At 39.5% G+C, this 16235-nt stretch overlaps 1 protein-coding gene across 1 annotated transcript in view; it reads right to left on the reverse strand.

Moving 5' to 3' along the window:
- Positions 1-1546: 1546 nt before the first annotated feature.
- CCT2 (chaperonin containing TCP1 subunit 2) overlaps positions 1547-16235 on the reverse strand; it is an 18799-nt gene continuing 4110 nt past the window's right edge. Inside the window, exons 4-16 of the mRNA XM_058557641.1 lie at positions 15942-16053; positions 15549-15625; positions 15310-15422; positions 13838-14040; positions 12028-12128; positions 11689-11816; positions 9986-10089; positions 7287-7406; positions 6772-6900; positions 6468-6571; positions 5809-5908; positions 4785-4926; positions 1547-1816 (exon numbers count right to left, since the gene is read on the reverse strand). Of these exons, the coding sequence (XP_058413624.1) occupies positions 1786-1816; positions 4785-4926; positions 5809-5908; positions 6468-6571; positions 6772-6900; positions 7287-7406; positions 9986-10089; positions 11689-11816; positions 12028-12128; positions 13838-14040; positions 15310-15422; positions 15549-15625; positions 15942-16053 (1464 nt within the window). The 3' untranslated portion in view covers positions 1547-1785. The remainder of the gene's footprint in view (positions 1817-4784; positions 4927-5808; positions 5909-6467; positions 6572-6771; positions 6901-7286; positions 7407-9985; positions 10090-11688; positions 11817-12027; positions 12129-13837; positions 14041-15309; positions 15423-15548; positions 15626-15941; positions 16054-16235) is intronic.

Genomic DNA, 16235 nt, shown 5'->3' on the forward strand with positions numbered 1-16235 from the left:
ACGTCACAAGTCTTGTGAAAATGAGGAAAAACTCACTGCTTCCATATTGGCTGTTTCTGAGTTAAAAAAAACTCCATCCTAACACTATATAGGAATTAGAGGGGCCTAGGTTGGTACTTCATCTCTGAAACTGAAAAGACCTTAAAATTTGTCCACTCAGGATATCCTAGGCTTAAGACAACAAAACCTGTGAGGGTTTCAAATAATAGGAATTCAAAGAGGGAAAGAGGCAGGGGTGTATTCTTGAATATGATTCATTTCCCGCCTTTCCACCTCTTTTTGGAACAACTTGAACACTGACCAGCCTATCCTTTTTAAGCCCTTTGAAGAAAATGAGCCCAAGTACACTTTCAGCTCAAGACCCCACTCAGGCTATGGTCCCTCGGGAGATGTTTAAACCCACCTCTCCCACTGAAACCTCTTGGTCATGATACGCTCACCGGCTCCACCTACTTGAGCTGTGGGATGAAGACTGATGTTATCATGTGCGATAAAGTACTTAAAGAAAATTACACAATGAACATCGGTATTGCTATTAATGTCTCTAAAAATACTCTAACAAAGAAAACCAAATTTTTCCAGTTTTAATAGCTTCTACAAAGTAAAAATGTAGTGAGACACTATTAAGACAAAAACCAGGTTGGTTTATCAGTATTTCTCTGAAAACCCTCTGCTCCTCTATGGGAACACGACGTCTCTCCCTGATGCCAGCAGAGACACCCAGAGAAATTCCTCCCTCATTGCTGGCCTTGCTCGTTTCAGTTCTTGTGCATCTGCAACAGACCAACGAACTAATAACCTCCAAACCTCATTCACGTTTAAGCCCTCAAACTCAGTACAACCTACGTACGTTTTCAGTATCTCTCCAGAATCCATCTGCCAAAAACAAAAACCCTGACAAGACAATCGTCCACAACAATGCCTAAGTCTGACCACATCCCCCTCCTTTAAGAGCATATCACCATACAGAGCAGCAGAGGTGCCTGAAAGAGCTTATAACCAACATCAAAAATACATCTCTTCTGAGGCTGGCCCCATGGCCTAGTGGTTGAGCTCACACACTCCGCTTGGCAGCCTGAGTTTGCAGATTCAGTTCCTGGGCACGCACCTACACCACTCATCAGCCACACCGTGGCGGCAACCCACATACAAAATAGAGGAAGACTGGCAGAGATGTTAGCTCAGGGACAATCTTCCTCAACAGGAAAAAAAAAATACAACTCTTTCAAACCTGAAGTAACAGAAACCACCATAATTTTTTCCTATGTAACAGACAGTACCTAGACCACACAAGATTAGAGAGTACTAGTTTATGGTACTTTCGCCAAACAAAATTAAATGGTTAATAAAGGTTATGTACAACTGAGAACCAAAAGATTATTGTATGTTTATCACATGACTTGGACTTATATTAATCCAGATAATTATTCTGTAAACGTCTAAGGTCAATAGTCACTTAGGCTGGACAACTCAATCCTGAATGTACAATCACTCTCATTAAGCAGAGTTAACACAGTACAAATCACAAAGACAGGGAAGAACTAAGTAATGGTTCGAATTTTTATTTTGATGCACAGCATGAGAAGTAAAATCAACCAAATTTTATCGAAAATGAAACAGCAAATAAATTAGACCCATGTTAAAAGAGAAGGTCAGTTAAATGTCCAAACTTAAGGATCTAACAGCCACAGATGAACTTCGACTCCACAGTCTTCTTCAAGAGGTCCAAGTCTCAAACACAACTGTGATATGAACTGGTCCAGGCTCAACAGCATATGGGAATGCTTAACAGGGGTGGTGATCAGGGACACGTTTCCTGCAAGGATGACAAAACATACACTTAAGAAAAAGGCAATGGTGAAAATGAAAAGCATGTCTGTAACCAAAGGTTTATATTAAATACAAACTCGGCCATATCCCAATTTTATCAGAACCGTTATAACCCAGTTCTAATAAGGATGCTTCTATCTCGCAACTAACACCCATCAATTATAACTTTATTAGCACGGGAATAGCACAAACCTGCGGAGTGTGAAGGCCTGTAGGTACTTGGCAGTTCTCAACTTCTCATCCATACAACCAATTAACAACTATGTAGTCTCCAGAAGCAGGTTAATTCATGTTTTCAACTAATATGTGTTAGCGAGTTTTACTAAATTAGTTGAAGACAGTTACTCTTAACCAGAAGTTATGAACTAACAAGGCTTTGGGGCTCTAGATGAAAATCTCTGGATGACTCTTCTGGATGGGGTCAGGTAATGCACTGAGGTGCCAACAGCACCTCTCACGTCTTAGATGTGACACCTTCATTCTCCGGTGACCACACAGTGAATCTCTCAGGAAGGGGACATGGCAGGAGTCCCAGTGACACTTTTTACTTAATGCCTGTGGAAACACTTCTTCCAGAGGCAAGCACAACAGTTAAGAGAAGCAGACCCAAAGAGTACAGCATATTGGGATCATAGAGAAACCTTCCAACCTGTAGCTTACGGGAGTATGACTAAAGGATGTCCACGTAGAAAAAGTGATAAGCAGCTATCAAAGGGCATGATCTGGAGGTTTTAACAACAAGTATGAAAAGCAGCCCATAGTCTAGCATGTTTGGGAAGGCAGAGCTAGACAAAACTATTCCTGTTTCTTTTACTGCAAATGACTCAGTTTCTAAGGTATTTAATAGACACGTAAACATCTATAACAGTGGCATAAGATGAAATGAGGTATCCCAGTGTCTGCTTCAAACATGGATGAGGGTGTTGGGCTGTTGCACAGATTTCCAAGGGCGGGTGTGGCTCTGTGACCGGACCCTGCAGCCAGAACACTTCCTGTCAATGTCTCCCTCCCTCACCGATTTCCACTTCACAATATGAATGCTCCTCATTACTCTACCCTCCCCACACCAGGAGCGGAGACTCAAGGTTTTTCAGCCTAGGGCTCTTCCTCCTACACCACAGCAGATCTGAACACCATTTCATCTCCTCTCTCCACATTCACATCACTCTTTTCTACTCTTTCCTTCCTCTAATAGGAATAGGATCGCTGCCATTTGTAGAAGAAAGCCAATGAAATGGGTGCTGCATGGTTCTGCAGAAAAATTCCTTATAACTTAGTTCCTTTAAGGTGTAACTCCCTACTCAGGTTCCACAGCCCTCCTGTTCCTCTGGACGAAGCCCCTGTGCTCCTATGTAAAATCAGCTCCCCTGTTCTCTCCAGCTCCTATTCCCTCGTGACCTGCTCCCCTCTTCTGCATCGTTCCCTCCCTCTCTGAAATGGCTCTCACTTACACACACTCCATTTACACAGTAGAGCCCATAGCTCCTCTAGCTACCAACCCACCAACTGCTCCCACTCACAACCAACTCCCCAGAAGCAGTCTATACACACTTTCTCCAACTCCTCTTTCCCGGCCTCTATTGGCCCCTCCGCTCCCCTAACGCTGCCTTGTCAAGATTATCAACAGCCTCTGCTGCCAAACCTGATTGTTAAGGTCAATTTTCAGTCCTGATCTTACTTGACTATTTTGCACCATTTCGGCAGCTGACCACCCCTCCTGCCTGAATACTTCCTTCCTCTGGCCTCTGGACACATTCTCCCTGCATTTTCCTCCTACCTCAGCAGCACTGGCCCCCAACCTTTACAATTTTGTATTATGGAAAATTTCAAATGTATACAAAAGCGGAGATTGTTTAATTAATCCTCCTCTATCCGTCACCCAGTTTTAGTAATTATCCATATTTTACACTCCTTAGTGTCCCTTGCTGGCTGCTCTGAATCTTTCCAAACTTACTGGAATTCTCAAGCCTTAAAATTCTCAGTCCTTGAAACCTTTTCCCTTCTTCACATTCATTCTCTCGAGGACTCTGTCTCATGGCTTGAACTACCACGTATAGACTGACAACTCCCAAATCTATAACCACAGCTCCAACTTCTCCCCTCAAGTAAAGACTCAACTATCTGCCTGCCTTCTCAGCAGACATCTCGAATATCAAAGGCTGAAACCCCATCTCCCCTCCCAAAGTCTTCCCCACCCCTGATAAGAGAAACTCATTTCTCCTGACAAAAACCTTGAATTATCCTTAATTCCCTTTCCTCCCTCACTTTATATCACCCATAATCGAATCCTGCTGGCTCTACCTTCAAAATACACGTATGATCAACCCCTTCCCGCCACCTTCAACTCTATCTCCTGGTCCAAGCTGCCACCCCCTCCCATCTCCCTGAACCACCACTACCAGGTAAAAATAATGGTTTCAGTAACCACTAATTAAGAACAACTACAATTATTAACTCAGGCTTCAAATGCTAAGATTTTATGACCACTTAACCATTTTTTGTGTGAACAAGTTTTTAAAAGACTGACATCTTAGGAAAGCTGCTGGAACAGGAACATGTGAGGAACTCTGCACCTAAATACCTAAGAACATCTATGCAGAAAAACATCCCCAGGACAGGAACGAGTAGAACTGACTGCCGCCAGTCAAAGGCCTGAGTCCTCCCTACTACACCCGCCCCAGGCTCTCTGGTTCTCCACCTCTCTGAGCCGGGGTCTCCAGGAATCCTTCCAATCCTGACAGCTACCCTGTGTCACCACACATCTTCCCCACTACACTGTTCTGGCTTAAATCTAAGAGTTGTGATGACATATTTTAAATAACTTGCACAATACTTTTATCTAGGCAAAAATGGCTCCATTTTCTATCAACTACAATTACCACATATACGCAGTTACCTATTTCTTGTTTCCATGTTAATTTTTTCTAAGAAACCTTTTTAAAGGGCTACAATACCTGGGTGCTGCTTTGATGATGTTGTCCACACGGAGAATCACCTCTGCTGCTTCCGCGGCACTCAGAAGAACCTGCCGCTTCACTTGGAAACTTTCTGTGATGCCCAGTGCTGCCATATCTCCAATGGTGCCCTCCTTCATATCTGCACAGAGAAAGCATTTACTACATAAACAACTACGGTTTTAACAACCAAAGTAACAAAAGACCTCTAATGACATAACAAATAAAATTAATCCTGTTATAAGATGACAACACCCAATTACTCAATTTAGTTACAGCATTCTCATCAGCCTGTCACTCAAGGAAAGCCTTTTAGAAAATTAAGTCAACTACTGATCAGATTAATGGAGGGCAATCACGTTAAATGACGAAAAATTTATACAGAACACGAAATCACCTAGCTGTATCTACACACATATATGAAGTTACTGCAGAAAATGTGCTCATCACTAATTACCACGGATTCTTAAGAACTGGAAGAGAACTGACAAGTCACCTACTTTCCCTCTTGTGGGAATCCCATTTCATCTTCTGACAGATTATTCACTAGTCCTCTCTCATCCAGTGACAGGATTTTCTAACCTCTAAGACTGCTTCTACCACGTCCTAGACAGTTTGTTGGGAAAATCTCAATTAAATCTGCCTCTTGGGCCACTTTTATCTATGCATCAGATCCGCACTCAAGAATATCTCAGAGGAAGTTTGCGACATTCGGAGTTAACGCTGATCAGAAGAGACAGTAAAGTTGACACTTATTTCAGAATGTAAGTACTGTTTACATCTTTAGTCATTACATAACAAACTACTCACAAATCTTCTAACTAGTTTTATACCCATTATAGACTAACTACGTTTCAGCAGTGTTAGGAATACGAAGTTAAACATTTTTCTAGAATATACAATGGTTACAAAGGCAAGAAGCACAAGAATCTTTTATATGGTTACTTTGAAAATTCATCTGCAAAAACAAAAGAATTGGTGAAGAGTTCCTCTTAACTATTCAAGGCTCCCACTGATCGCTTACCCAGTCCAGCAGTCGTGTTGCCTTCACTATGGGCAGCTCGGAGCTGTGCCACCAGATCCGCACTGTCATAGCCTGCGTTGTCAGCTATGATGGTCGGCAACTATGAAGTGAAGAAGACAAACTGTAACTGTCTATTCTACTATAAGAAAGTTGATCTACTCCTAGGTAGAAGGATAGCTTTTTAAAATTATACATTTAAAACAATATAAAATCTGCTTCCTTTTAATTACTACCCATAAAAAAGATAAAACTCCAGAATCAAATTTAAGTGGTGTGAGCCATTCTTTTTTCCTTTTTCTTTTGCGATGGAGATTGGCCCTGATCTAACATCTGTTGCCAACCTTCCTCTTTTGCTTGAGGAAGATTGTCCCTGAGCTAACACCTGTGCCCATCCTCCTCTATTTTATATGTGGGATGCCATAACAGCACGGCTTGATGCGAGGTGTGTAGGTCCTTCCCCAGGATCTGAACCCGTGAACCCCAGGCCACCGAAGTGGAGCACACAAATCCAACCACTATGCCACGCCATTGGCCAGCCTCTCATTCTTTTTCTTAAAGCCAAGAAAATAAACATTTTCTGTCCAAGATAGAAAAATGTATTTATTTAAAAATCATCAATACCACAAAATTTAAGTTCAGATCTTTTTTAATTAACTTACCATTCTCAGTGCTTTAGCATAAGATTCCATTGCAACAGCTTCTTTGCCTGGTGTTCTACTGGCAAGCTGTGTCACAGCATGAGCCATCAGCATCTCCGAACATCCTACAGATTAAAATTCCAGTAACATATTATGTTTAGTTGTCCCCAAGACACTGAATTAGTGACTTTCCTTAAGATATCTCAAGCATCTTAAAATTGAGTGCAAAAGCAATATAAAGTTTCTATAAGAACCATTAAAGTCAAATACCATTACTACACATTAAGAAAAAAATAAAATATGTTTGTATTTTTCAAATGCTTACCTCCTCCATAAACTGTTCTAGAATCCTTCACAGTTTGGGCGAGAACACAAAGAGCATCATGCAAAGATCTTTCTGCTTCATCTAAAATTTGCTGAGTGGCACCACGCAGAACAATGGTGCAAGCCTCACCTAAAGTTAAAAAGTAATTTTCTTACGTCAAAGTTATGTCACACTTAAAAAGCTATATAACACGAAAGTTGGCCTCCTATTACTTATGTAGGCGTTGGTTATATTGTCTGGTTTTGAAAGCTGACGTGTCTTCCATGGCTACACATCCTCTTTGCTAACAATCCGTGTTCATAATAGTGCTAAGTTATCTAGAAAACAATTATGTTGGATATGCACTGTTCACAAAGGCAAGGTTAACGTGAGGCTGACCTCAAGAGACTGAAATTCACACACACCATGCTTCTCAAAAATTAAGACCTATCGTATTCTAGTTAACTGTTTTTTCCACTTCAACAGAGCCTACCAAAGATTTAGGAATCTAAACCACAATCTACATAAGCACTCACCAAGGGCTACCCCAGAAAAATGAATGAGTTTGTCCTCTCCAATCATGACTTCCTCAATAAGCTTGCAACTCCCAAGCTTCACTAGTTCTGGATGGTCAAAGGTAGAGGCAATTTCACCACCTATGAACATAAAGAGACATTAACTAAATGCACAACAGCTCTCAAATTTCTGTTTTCTAACAAGCAGTAATGGACAGACAACACAACTCTTTACGTTGATTGCTTACGACATGTAGAGCGCTCTCTGAAGCACTGTATACGAACTACTTATTTAATCTTCACAACAACCCTAATGAGAGAGGCTCTATTATCACCCTGTTTAGAAACGATAAAATTGAGACAGAGATGTGTACATAGTTTCTTAACCAAGGTTACATAGCTCGAACAAATATGAAGCTGGGATTCAGGGCCGGCCCTGTGGCTTAGCGGTTAAGTGCACACGCTCTGCTACTGGCGGCCCAGATTCGGATCCTGGGCGCACACCAACGCACCGCTTCTCCAGCCATGCTGAGGCCGCGTCCCACATACAGCAACTAGAAGGATGTGCAGCTATGACATACAACTATCTACTGGGGCTTTGGGGGGGGGTGGGGAGGTGGGATTCAAATCCAAGCCTCCTGGCTTCAGACTCACATGCACACCCTTCAGAGGCCAAGTGAGACTTAACATTTACCTTTAAGTCTGACTTTAAATGCAGATTTTCTTCTGAATCCAGGCTAGAGACCAGTACACTTATGACCCAATTTCCCAAAACATGAAAACATCTGACTAGTCCTATTATGTCAACAGATGTAGACATTAGGAACTGCTTTGCTCGCTCAAATAGCGAGCACTTGATATCTGCTATCCTCACAATAACTGAAATGTCAGAAAGCACCTTGTAAGGCCTAGAAAAAAGGGAAATTTATACTGAGAATTTCCCACGGCAAACTTAACAAGATGTCAGAAAGCTAAATCCATTTTATTCCTTTTGTCTTATTTCTATTCCTCTTTTCCCTCCATCTTCCAAACTATAAACTGAAAGGTTCAGCCGTTTCCTTTCCTGGTTCTTAAGCAAAAGTGAGGTTATCACTTTAAAATCCTTTTCTCGAGCTCATTTCTCTCCCTTAATAAAGTAGATTCCCTCTGTCGTCAACCAATCCTTCTTTACCCACTCCTTACTGATAAATCTGCTGAATACATGCTGCTTTATATCTATTTTACAATCAACTTATTAAAACAACTCGGTCTTCTCAACTATGCTAATTTACACTCAATCTGTATAGCTGAAGTTCTTTTTCTTTTCATTGGCAAATCCTTGAGACTGCTTTGTGTTTTGGATGTGACACACAATAGGTATTTGGGACACATCCCCCAAATGAGACTCATCTGGCTTAAGAGAATTTTCACTTATTCTACACTCACCCACTCATCTCCCTCTGCTTACGAGATATTTCTTGACATCTGCAAGAACCAACTTCACACATTTGACACCAAATGACCTACTAAGGATAGGAACCACGAAGGAGTCAACTTCACAGCCACATACAGTTGGTGTGCCTGGGGCAGTCAATTTTCTTCTGGGTGTATGTGGCAATTGCATGTATCAAGTCCTTTGCTATCAACTCATCCCATGAATGTGCTACCAACCATTCACATTTGTTTCTCATGTTATGCCTTTAATTTCATTGCATTCAAGGAGGAATTACAGAAACAAGCATCGTTTTATCACCTTCATCATCATCAAATACACAATGGCTTTTAAAGAACTTTAATTAAAGCAGGTAAATCCACTTCAAAGTAATTAACGAAAGGATAATGTCTCTTTTGAATCAAGACATGACTATGCTTCTCAAATCATTAAAAACAGCTTCAAATTTATTCTGAGATAAGACCAATTCTACTCTCTACAATAATTAGTATACTTTAACTTCCTCTAACACTCATGGCAGTTCCAAACAGAATTCGACATTCCCAGTGGCTTTACATTTCAAAACTCTTCTCCTTAATTCTCATTGCCAGATCCCAAACCCTTTCCAACCTATTCATTCATTTTCAAGGGCCTGAAAATTAGAGGATAAAGGTTCTTATACTTAGTTGTTCAAGGGCTACTTGGAGGTTACTTTAAAAACCATCACCACGACAAACAGTACACGAGCTGCACTCTATGTCATTCTGATGTAGGCGTATCTTACTTGTGAATACAATTTCTATTCCACACTACCGGGATGAGAAACCCGTATTTCACCTGAAGGGTACTGGCATACAGTAACTTTTCATCACACACTGCTTGACTGTTTCACATATTTCAACATTTATTGCTTTTGTTAATTTTTTAAAATTTCTGAAAGTAATGTTTTACTTGACACGCTCTCTGGCATATAGTTAACTGTTCAATAAAGGTTACTATGGTAACTGTACTACTACACAAGGCACTACTCACTTCGCACTAGAAATAAACAAATGAATAAACTAGGTAACACTTAAGACTTATCTTGAAAACAACACAACAAAAAGAAATCTATACCTATGGCAAACCTGGCATATAATCTGGTATATGAAAAATAATGTAACTGAAGATATCAAAAAAGCGTAACTCAGATTTCAGAATAACTATTTAGAGCGTAAGTCCTTAACGGGATTTCTCTGTAATCTCAGCAATGAGTTACATATAACAACACTCCATCCAAGAGTGATTACTGTCTGTCTTTCCTCCATACCTGTGACAAGAGCGAGGCGCTCCACACCTGCAAAGTCCGCGTGCTCAATAGCCATAACACCAGCAGCACCAAAGAGCTGTTCAGGATAGTTATAAATTAACTGCCTGTAAATAAAATACAGAAAAATACTGTTCAAAATTGTTACTTCACAAGATAACTTACGTTAGACTCAAAAACATGAAAACACTTTTACCTCACCAGTAATCAAAGAAATGCAATTCTTACATACACAATCTTAAATTATACTACCAGTACTGAAAACACTGCTACTGACAGTACAAACTGGACCTGTAATTCTATAAGGAACTTGGCAGTAATGCATCAAAACCTTATCAATGTTCATGTGCTTTAATTCCACTCCTGAGAATCTACGAGAAAATTAACGTAGACATTAAAAATTTAATGAAGATATGTGTAAGAATTTTTATATAGAACAAAACTTGCCAATGACTTGAACATCCACCAGAAGGGTGTAAATAACTAACCAATTATGAAAAATTTGTAATTTTAAGTAAAAATATGTACTGTTAGGTAAAAAAAAAAAAGCAAATTACTAAGGTTTACAGTATTTGATCACAACTAAGTGAAAAACAAACTAGAACATCACACAAAAGTCAACAATAAAAATAAAGAAAATAACTTCTGGGAGGTAAGACCTCACATTTTGCTCCTTTTTTATACTTTTCTCTTTTCCAAAATGAGCAGGTATTACTTTTACAAAAGGAGTGAAAAGGACATCAGTTTAAAAGTTTGTAACTTAGGGGCTGGCCAGGTGGCACAGTGGTTAAGTTCATGCACTCTGCTTTGGCAGCCGGGGGTTCACAGGTTCAGATCCCAGGCACGGACCTATGCACCACTCATCAAGCCATGCTGCGGCAGGCATCCCACATATAAAGTAGAGGACCATGGGCACGGATGTTAGCCCAGGGCCAATCTTCCTCCGCAAAAAGAGGACTGGCAATAGATGTTAGCTCAGGGCTAATCTTCCTCACCAAAAAAAAAAAAAGTTTATAACTAAAAAAAAAGCTAAAGAAAAAACTTTTATAATTACTATAAAGCACTGCTAAGCAGAATGTGTCTTACTGCATTCACAGATGACAGAGGTTTAGAAACTTACGTCAAAAAGCCCACAAACATTTGGCCTAAAACAATCACTTTTCAACCAATATTAACTCTCTAAGTTAACTACTGCCATTTCACAGACTCAAACATGCTGTCCCTCTTGGTATTTTCACCATTCGAAACAATCCATAAAACCCTCAGATACTGACAATTAAGCACACATGTGGGAGGTTTACCCATATTTTTTCGTATAAATTAAAGTCCTAAAACTCTTAATACTTTTCACCTCTTCATTCTTGTTTTACCCCTACGCTACCAGCTTTTTGCTACTTCAAACTCTCATCATTTAATATGAATTTAAACTGCTCCTCCAAATATATGTATACTACAGCCAAAACAAAATAATATAACTCCCAAATCAGAACACTGTTACTGTCAACATAAAAAGGTTTAGTAAGATACGTTAACATAAAATCACTGTAATGCAAATCCATGGCCGTACAATTACATTTATACTTGGAGAAAATAGTAGTTTCTAAATAACAAACCACTAATTCACTATAAAGTATTTCCCTAACCTTTGTAGGAAAAAATCCTTTCCTAGATTATTGCAAATATCGTTAGCACAAGCACACACACACCTGTTAATAAAGCAATTTATCCCATGCTTAAGAATACGTTCAACTTTCTCCTTCATTTTTTCCTTTTCTGCATGTTCTATTTCAGCAACCTTTGCTGTAGAATCAACTCTTACCCGGGAACCAAATATCTAAGATAAAGGAAAGCAAAAAACATAGTTATCACTTTCCATCACTCTTAAGAGTGCCATAACATATTTAAACAGTTTTATGTCAACACACCAAAAAGTACATATGCGTATATACACTCATATATATTCTAAGTCTGTTTAATGCAACCAATTCCTAGCCTGAGTTTATAGCAGCTAGCAACTAGAATTTCAAGAGATGTAGTTAACATACCTTTATTTTGTCTGTATCCATACCAGTATTTGCAATAAGGATTTTAGCATTTTCAATTCGCTTTGGTTGATTTACTCCGATTTTTTTATCCAAAAGAAAGCCTACAGTAAAAGGATAGTATTGTATTAAATACTTCACAGCTGCATTAATAAATCTTTTAAAGTTGTCTACTTTATATCAAATTACTCTTTCAAAGAATTCATTTAACGGGCCAGCGCCGGGGCATAGCGGTTAAGTGCGTGCGCTTTGCTGCTGGCAGCCCGGCTTCGGATCCCGGGTGCACACTGATGCACCGCTTGTCAGGCCATGCTGTGGCGGCGTCCCATATATAGTGGAGGAAGATGGGTACGGATGTTAGCCCAGGGCCAGTCTTCCTCAGCAAAAAGAGGAGGACTGGCAACAGATGTTAGCTCAGGGCTGTTCTTCCTCACTAAAAAAAAAAAAAAAAAAAAGAAAGAAAGAATTCATTTAAGTCCAATCTACCAAGCTCCTAGGACCTACAATGCATTCCACTATAACAGTGATCAGAAATATCAACTTAGCAGGTCATTTAAAAAGTATCAAAATAGAAAATATAAGAGCATAACAAATATTAAAATATTAAGAATAAACACAGTATTCTGAAACTTTTCTCTCAGATATATGTATTACACACGTGTGTGGGTTGCAATGTAAAGATACTAAGTCCACTTTCATTAGCTTAAAACCAACACATGCAAAAACAAGCAGTGAAGACCCAGATACATAGGGTATTGCCAGAGACTACTCAACTTTTGAAAGAATCGAGGCTGGTGATAAAATGAATGCACCATGGACAGTAGAGTCAGACAAACCCAGCCCCAACCACACCCACGCTGCCTGCAAACTATGTATGCAACCTTGGACAGCTCCTCATCTGTAAAACGGAAATATCCCCAGAGGCAGAGCCAGTAGTTACCAGCCTAAGGCTCTGCTGGATTGGAACTATCATACGAACCCTGTACCACCCACCTCTTCAGGCTCCTTTAAACGTATACATAACTTTTACCTTATAAAGCCATTACTATCTTGGGTTTTCTGCTCTATTCAGCTAAACCTAATAATTTTCATTCACTGGGTCAACGTCAGGAAGAATAAATGATATTTTAAGTAAAATTCCTATTAGAATACCTGGGACAGAGCCGGTATTCAGGAACAGTAGCTATCCTTGTTTTAATTATCTTTCCCTACCACCACCCCTATTAGAAATGCTATGCAGCCCTTGCATATAAATTCAACCAAGAATATTTTCAGAATCGTTACTCCCTTGAAATAGAGACAAAAAACATGCAGCAAAACCTGGACTCCAAATTACCGGTAACGCAGAAATTGTAAAGCACAACTTATTCCTTCTCTATAGAAGAGAATGCCTACACTTTCTAGAGGCCGTTTTGTGAAGTAAATACAATGTGAAGCTTTGAAAAATTCATACTCTAAGAACAAAATACCCTATTATTAAAGAAATAGCAGTTGCTAAGCCTCATGAACCACTCTTTAAGAATACGAAGAACTATATCCTCAACACCTGCCAACTAAATGACAGGACTTACCCAGACCCTTCGTGGAGAACACATGTAATCCTGGAAAAAGCGCCATCTGAGAATAGCTGACTTACAATAGAAAACTACTATTTTCTTTATTAGAGACTGCAAGTAACTTCATGGCATAAAGTAAAATCTATAGATCATCAAAGAACTGCTGGGATGGTGGGAGCAGGTGAAGCACACTGTCAACATGAAGGCTAACTTTCGGCACCTGTCCAGAGCTTGTTTCCCACAATCAGCGTGTGTACCTTCGTCTAAGTAGGAATCTGCCAGGCTCCCGCCCAGCTTCTTGATGATGTGAATTGCCTCCAGGTTACCAGAGCCTTTCAGTCTGAGGACAGCTTCCACAGCCAGCTGAGTAAAGTGGTCTTTGTGATGAGTAAGAAGTTTTGAGGATAATGTTGTTCCTGCAATGTTCATTAAATCTTGACGGAACTGAACTTCGTCAGAACTAAAAAAAACAAACAAAAAAACTCATGCCTGTTCTTAAGATGCTTATCCAAAGACTTCAACACCACTTTACTTTCCAAAATTCATACAGACACTTGTTTGTCAACAGATAATTTCACCCCAACCAGTAAGGGCTCTATGAAAAGAATTAAACCTCACCAGTAATCAAAAAATGCAAACTAAAGAATATTATTTCCCCCACCAGACTAGAAAACTACTGAAAAAAAAAAAAAATCCCATAAGCAAACAAACAAAAGAATACCAAATGTTTCAAGAACATATGGGAAAACGGGCATTACTACACAGCTAGGGGGAGTGTAGATTAATTTTTTCTGGCAGATTACTTATAAATAAAATTGATTTAATCTATAAAAATGTGTGCCTTAAAATACATACATACCTTTGGACCCAGCAATTATACTTCTTGAAACATTTTTTGGGGTAGCAAGTCCGTCATATCATAAAGCTAAAAACTGTCAAAACATAAATCTCCAACTACAGTCAAAAATGCATTTAATGCACCAAACATCCTAGCTTAGCCTAGCCTACCTTCAACATGCTCAGAACACTTTCGTCAGCCTACAGTTTGGCAAAATCATCCAACACAAAGCCTATTTTATAATAAAGTGTTGAATATCTCATGTAATTGATTGAACACTATACTGAAGATGAAAAACAGAATGATTACACAGGTGCAGAAGGGTTCTAAGTGTGTCAGTTGTTTGCCCTCGTGACTGCAAGGCTCACTGGGGGCTGCCCCTCACCGCAGACGCCCAGCGTCACTAGAGAGGATCGTACAGCATGTGGCTAGCCCAAGAAAAGACCAAAATTCAAAATCTGAAGCACGGTTTCTACTAAACGTGTATTGCTTTCACACCGTTGTAAAGTTGAAGAATTCTAAGGCAAATCATCAAGTCGGCGACCTGTACCACAGTCATATAATCAAACGCACCCCTTACTTAAAACTACTATTGCAGAGAATAACACTTGGAAATGTGCTTGTTACTCAATCAGGTTAAAGAGGCTAAAGAACTCTCTACACAATGATGCTATTTCTTTTGTTCATCATCATCTTATGTTCAAAAAACTGGAAACCTAAACTTTAAATTTAGTGACTACCTCTGGAGGGTAAGTGAGGTTTTTATGTTGTTGGGGCAAGACTAGGCAAGAGTCCCGTTTGTGTATGCTTTCCACTATTCTCTAGATTTCCTGCATCAAGTGCATTTTGAAAAGTGAAATGTTTAACACAGTAGTGTTTTGGTATACCAACCCATGATCAACTGCAGAATTCAACAGAGCCTGTCTTGCCGCCTTTGTAGCTTCTCTCCAACCCGCAATGATGGTCTGTGGGTGAATCTTTTTTGCAATTAAAGATTCTGCTTCCTATTAATAAAAAATGGAAAACACTAAACAATAAATACGTAGGAAAAAAGGACTTGATTACTTCTGATATTCAAAACCATAGTAGCAAAAAACAATACAAGGTTAAAGCCACTCAGATATTCTTACCCTTAGTAACTCCGCTGCTAAAACAGTAACAGAAGTAGTGCCATCACCAACTTCATCATCTTGAACCCTTGACATATCTAGGAAAAAAAGACCAGTTATTAACTCATTTATATTTGATTCTTCTTTTTAAGTTACTTCTCTGTAGCTTACCTAATTCTCCAAACAAACCCACTACCAAGTGAAATCTCACTTATCTAGGTTTCCTCATCTGACAAATTCTTTGGAACTTTTCAGTCTCAGATGCAACAGTTTTACCATCAAAATTACATGGCACCCCAGAAACTTGTATTTTAATAACAATAATAATTAATTAAAAACTGGACATTACTAGAAATTACAGTCAGTCAAGAAAGCCTACTTAAAGATGTTTCAAAATGTTATCTTCAGACTCACCAACTAAAACTTTAGCTGCTGGGTTGTCCACACCAATGTTTTTTAGAATAGTTGCACCATCATTGGTTACCATAAGAGAGGCATCTCGTCCACTGCTTAGCAGGATTTTATCCTAAAAGGAACACACTTGGTTCAAGCTAGGATACAAGCACATCTGGAAGATTGCATGGGTCAATCAGTACTCCATGTACTGCTCACGTGTAAATACTCCAGATGGCTACTGGGCAGCACCCATTCAAGTTTTTTCAGCGTAGATGCCCTGCAAGCTAAACCTTGGCGTCTACTACTAAACAC

This window comes from Diceros bicornis, chromosome 17 (genome assembly GCF_020826845.1).
Source record: "Diceros bicornis minor isolate mBicDic1 chromosome 17, mDicBic1.mat.cur, whole genome shotgun sequence".
Taxonomy (NCBI): domain Eukaryota; kingdom Metazoa; phylum Chordata; class Mammalia; order Perissodactyla; family Rhinocerotidae; genus Diceros; species Diceros bicornis.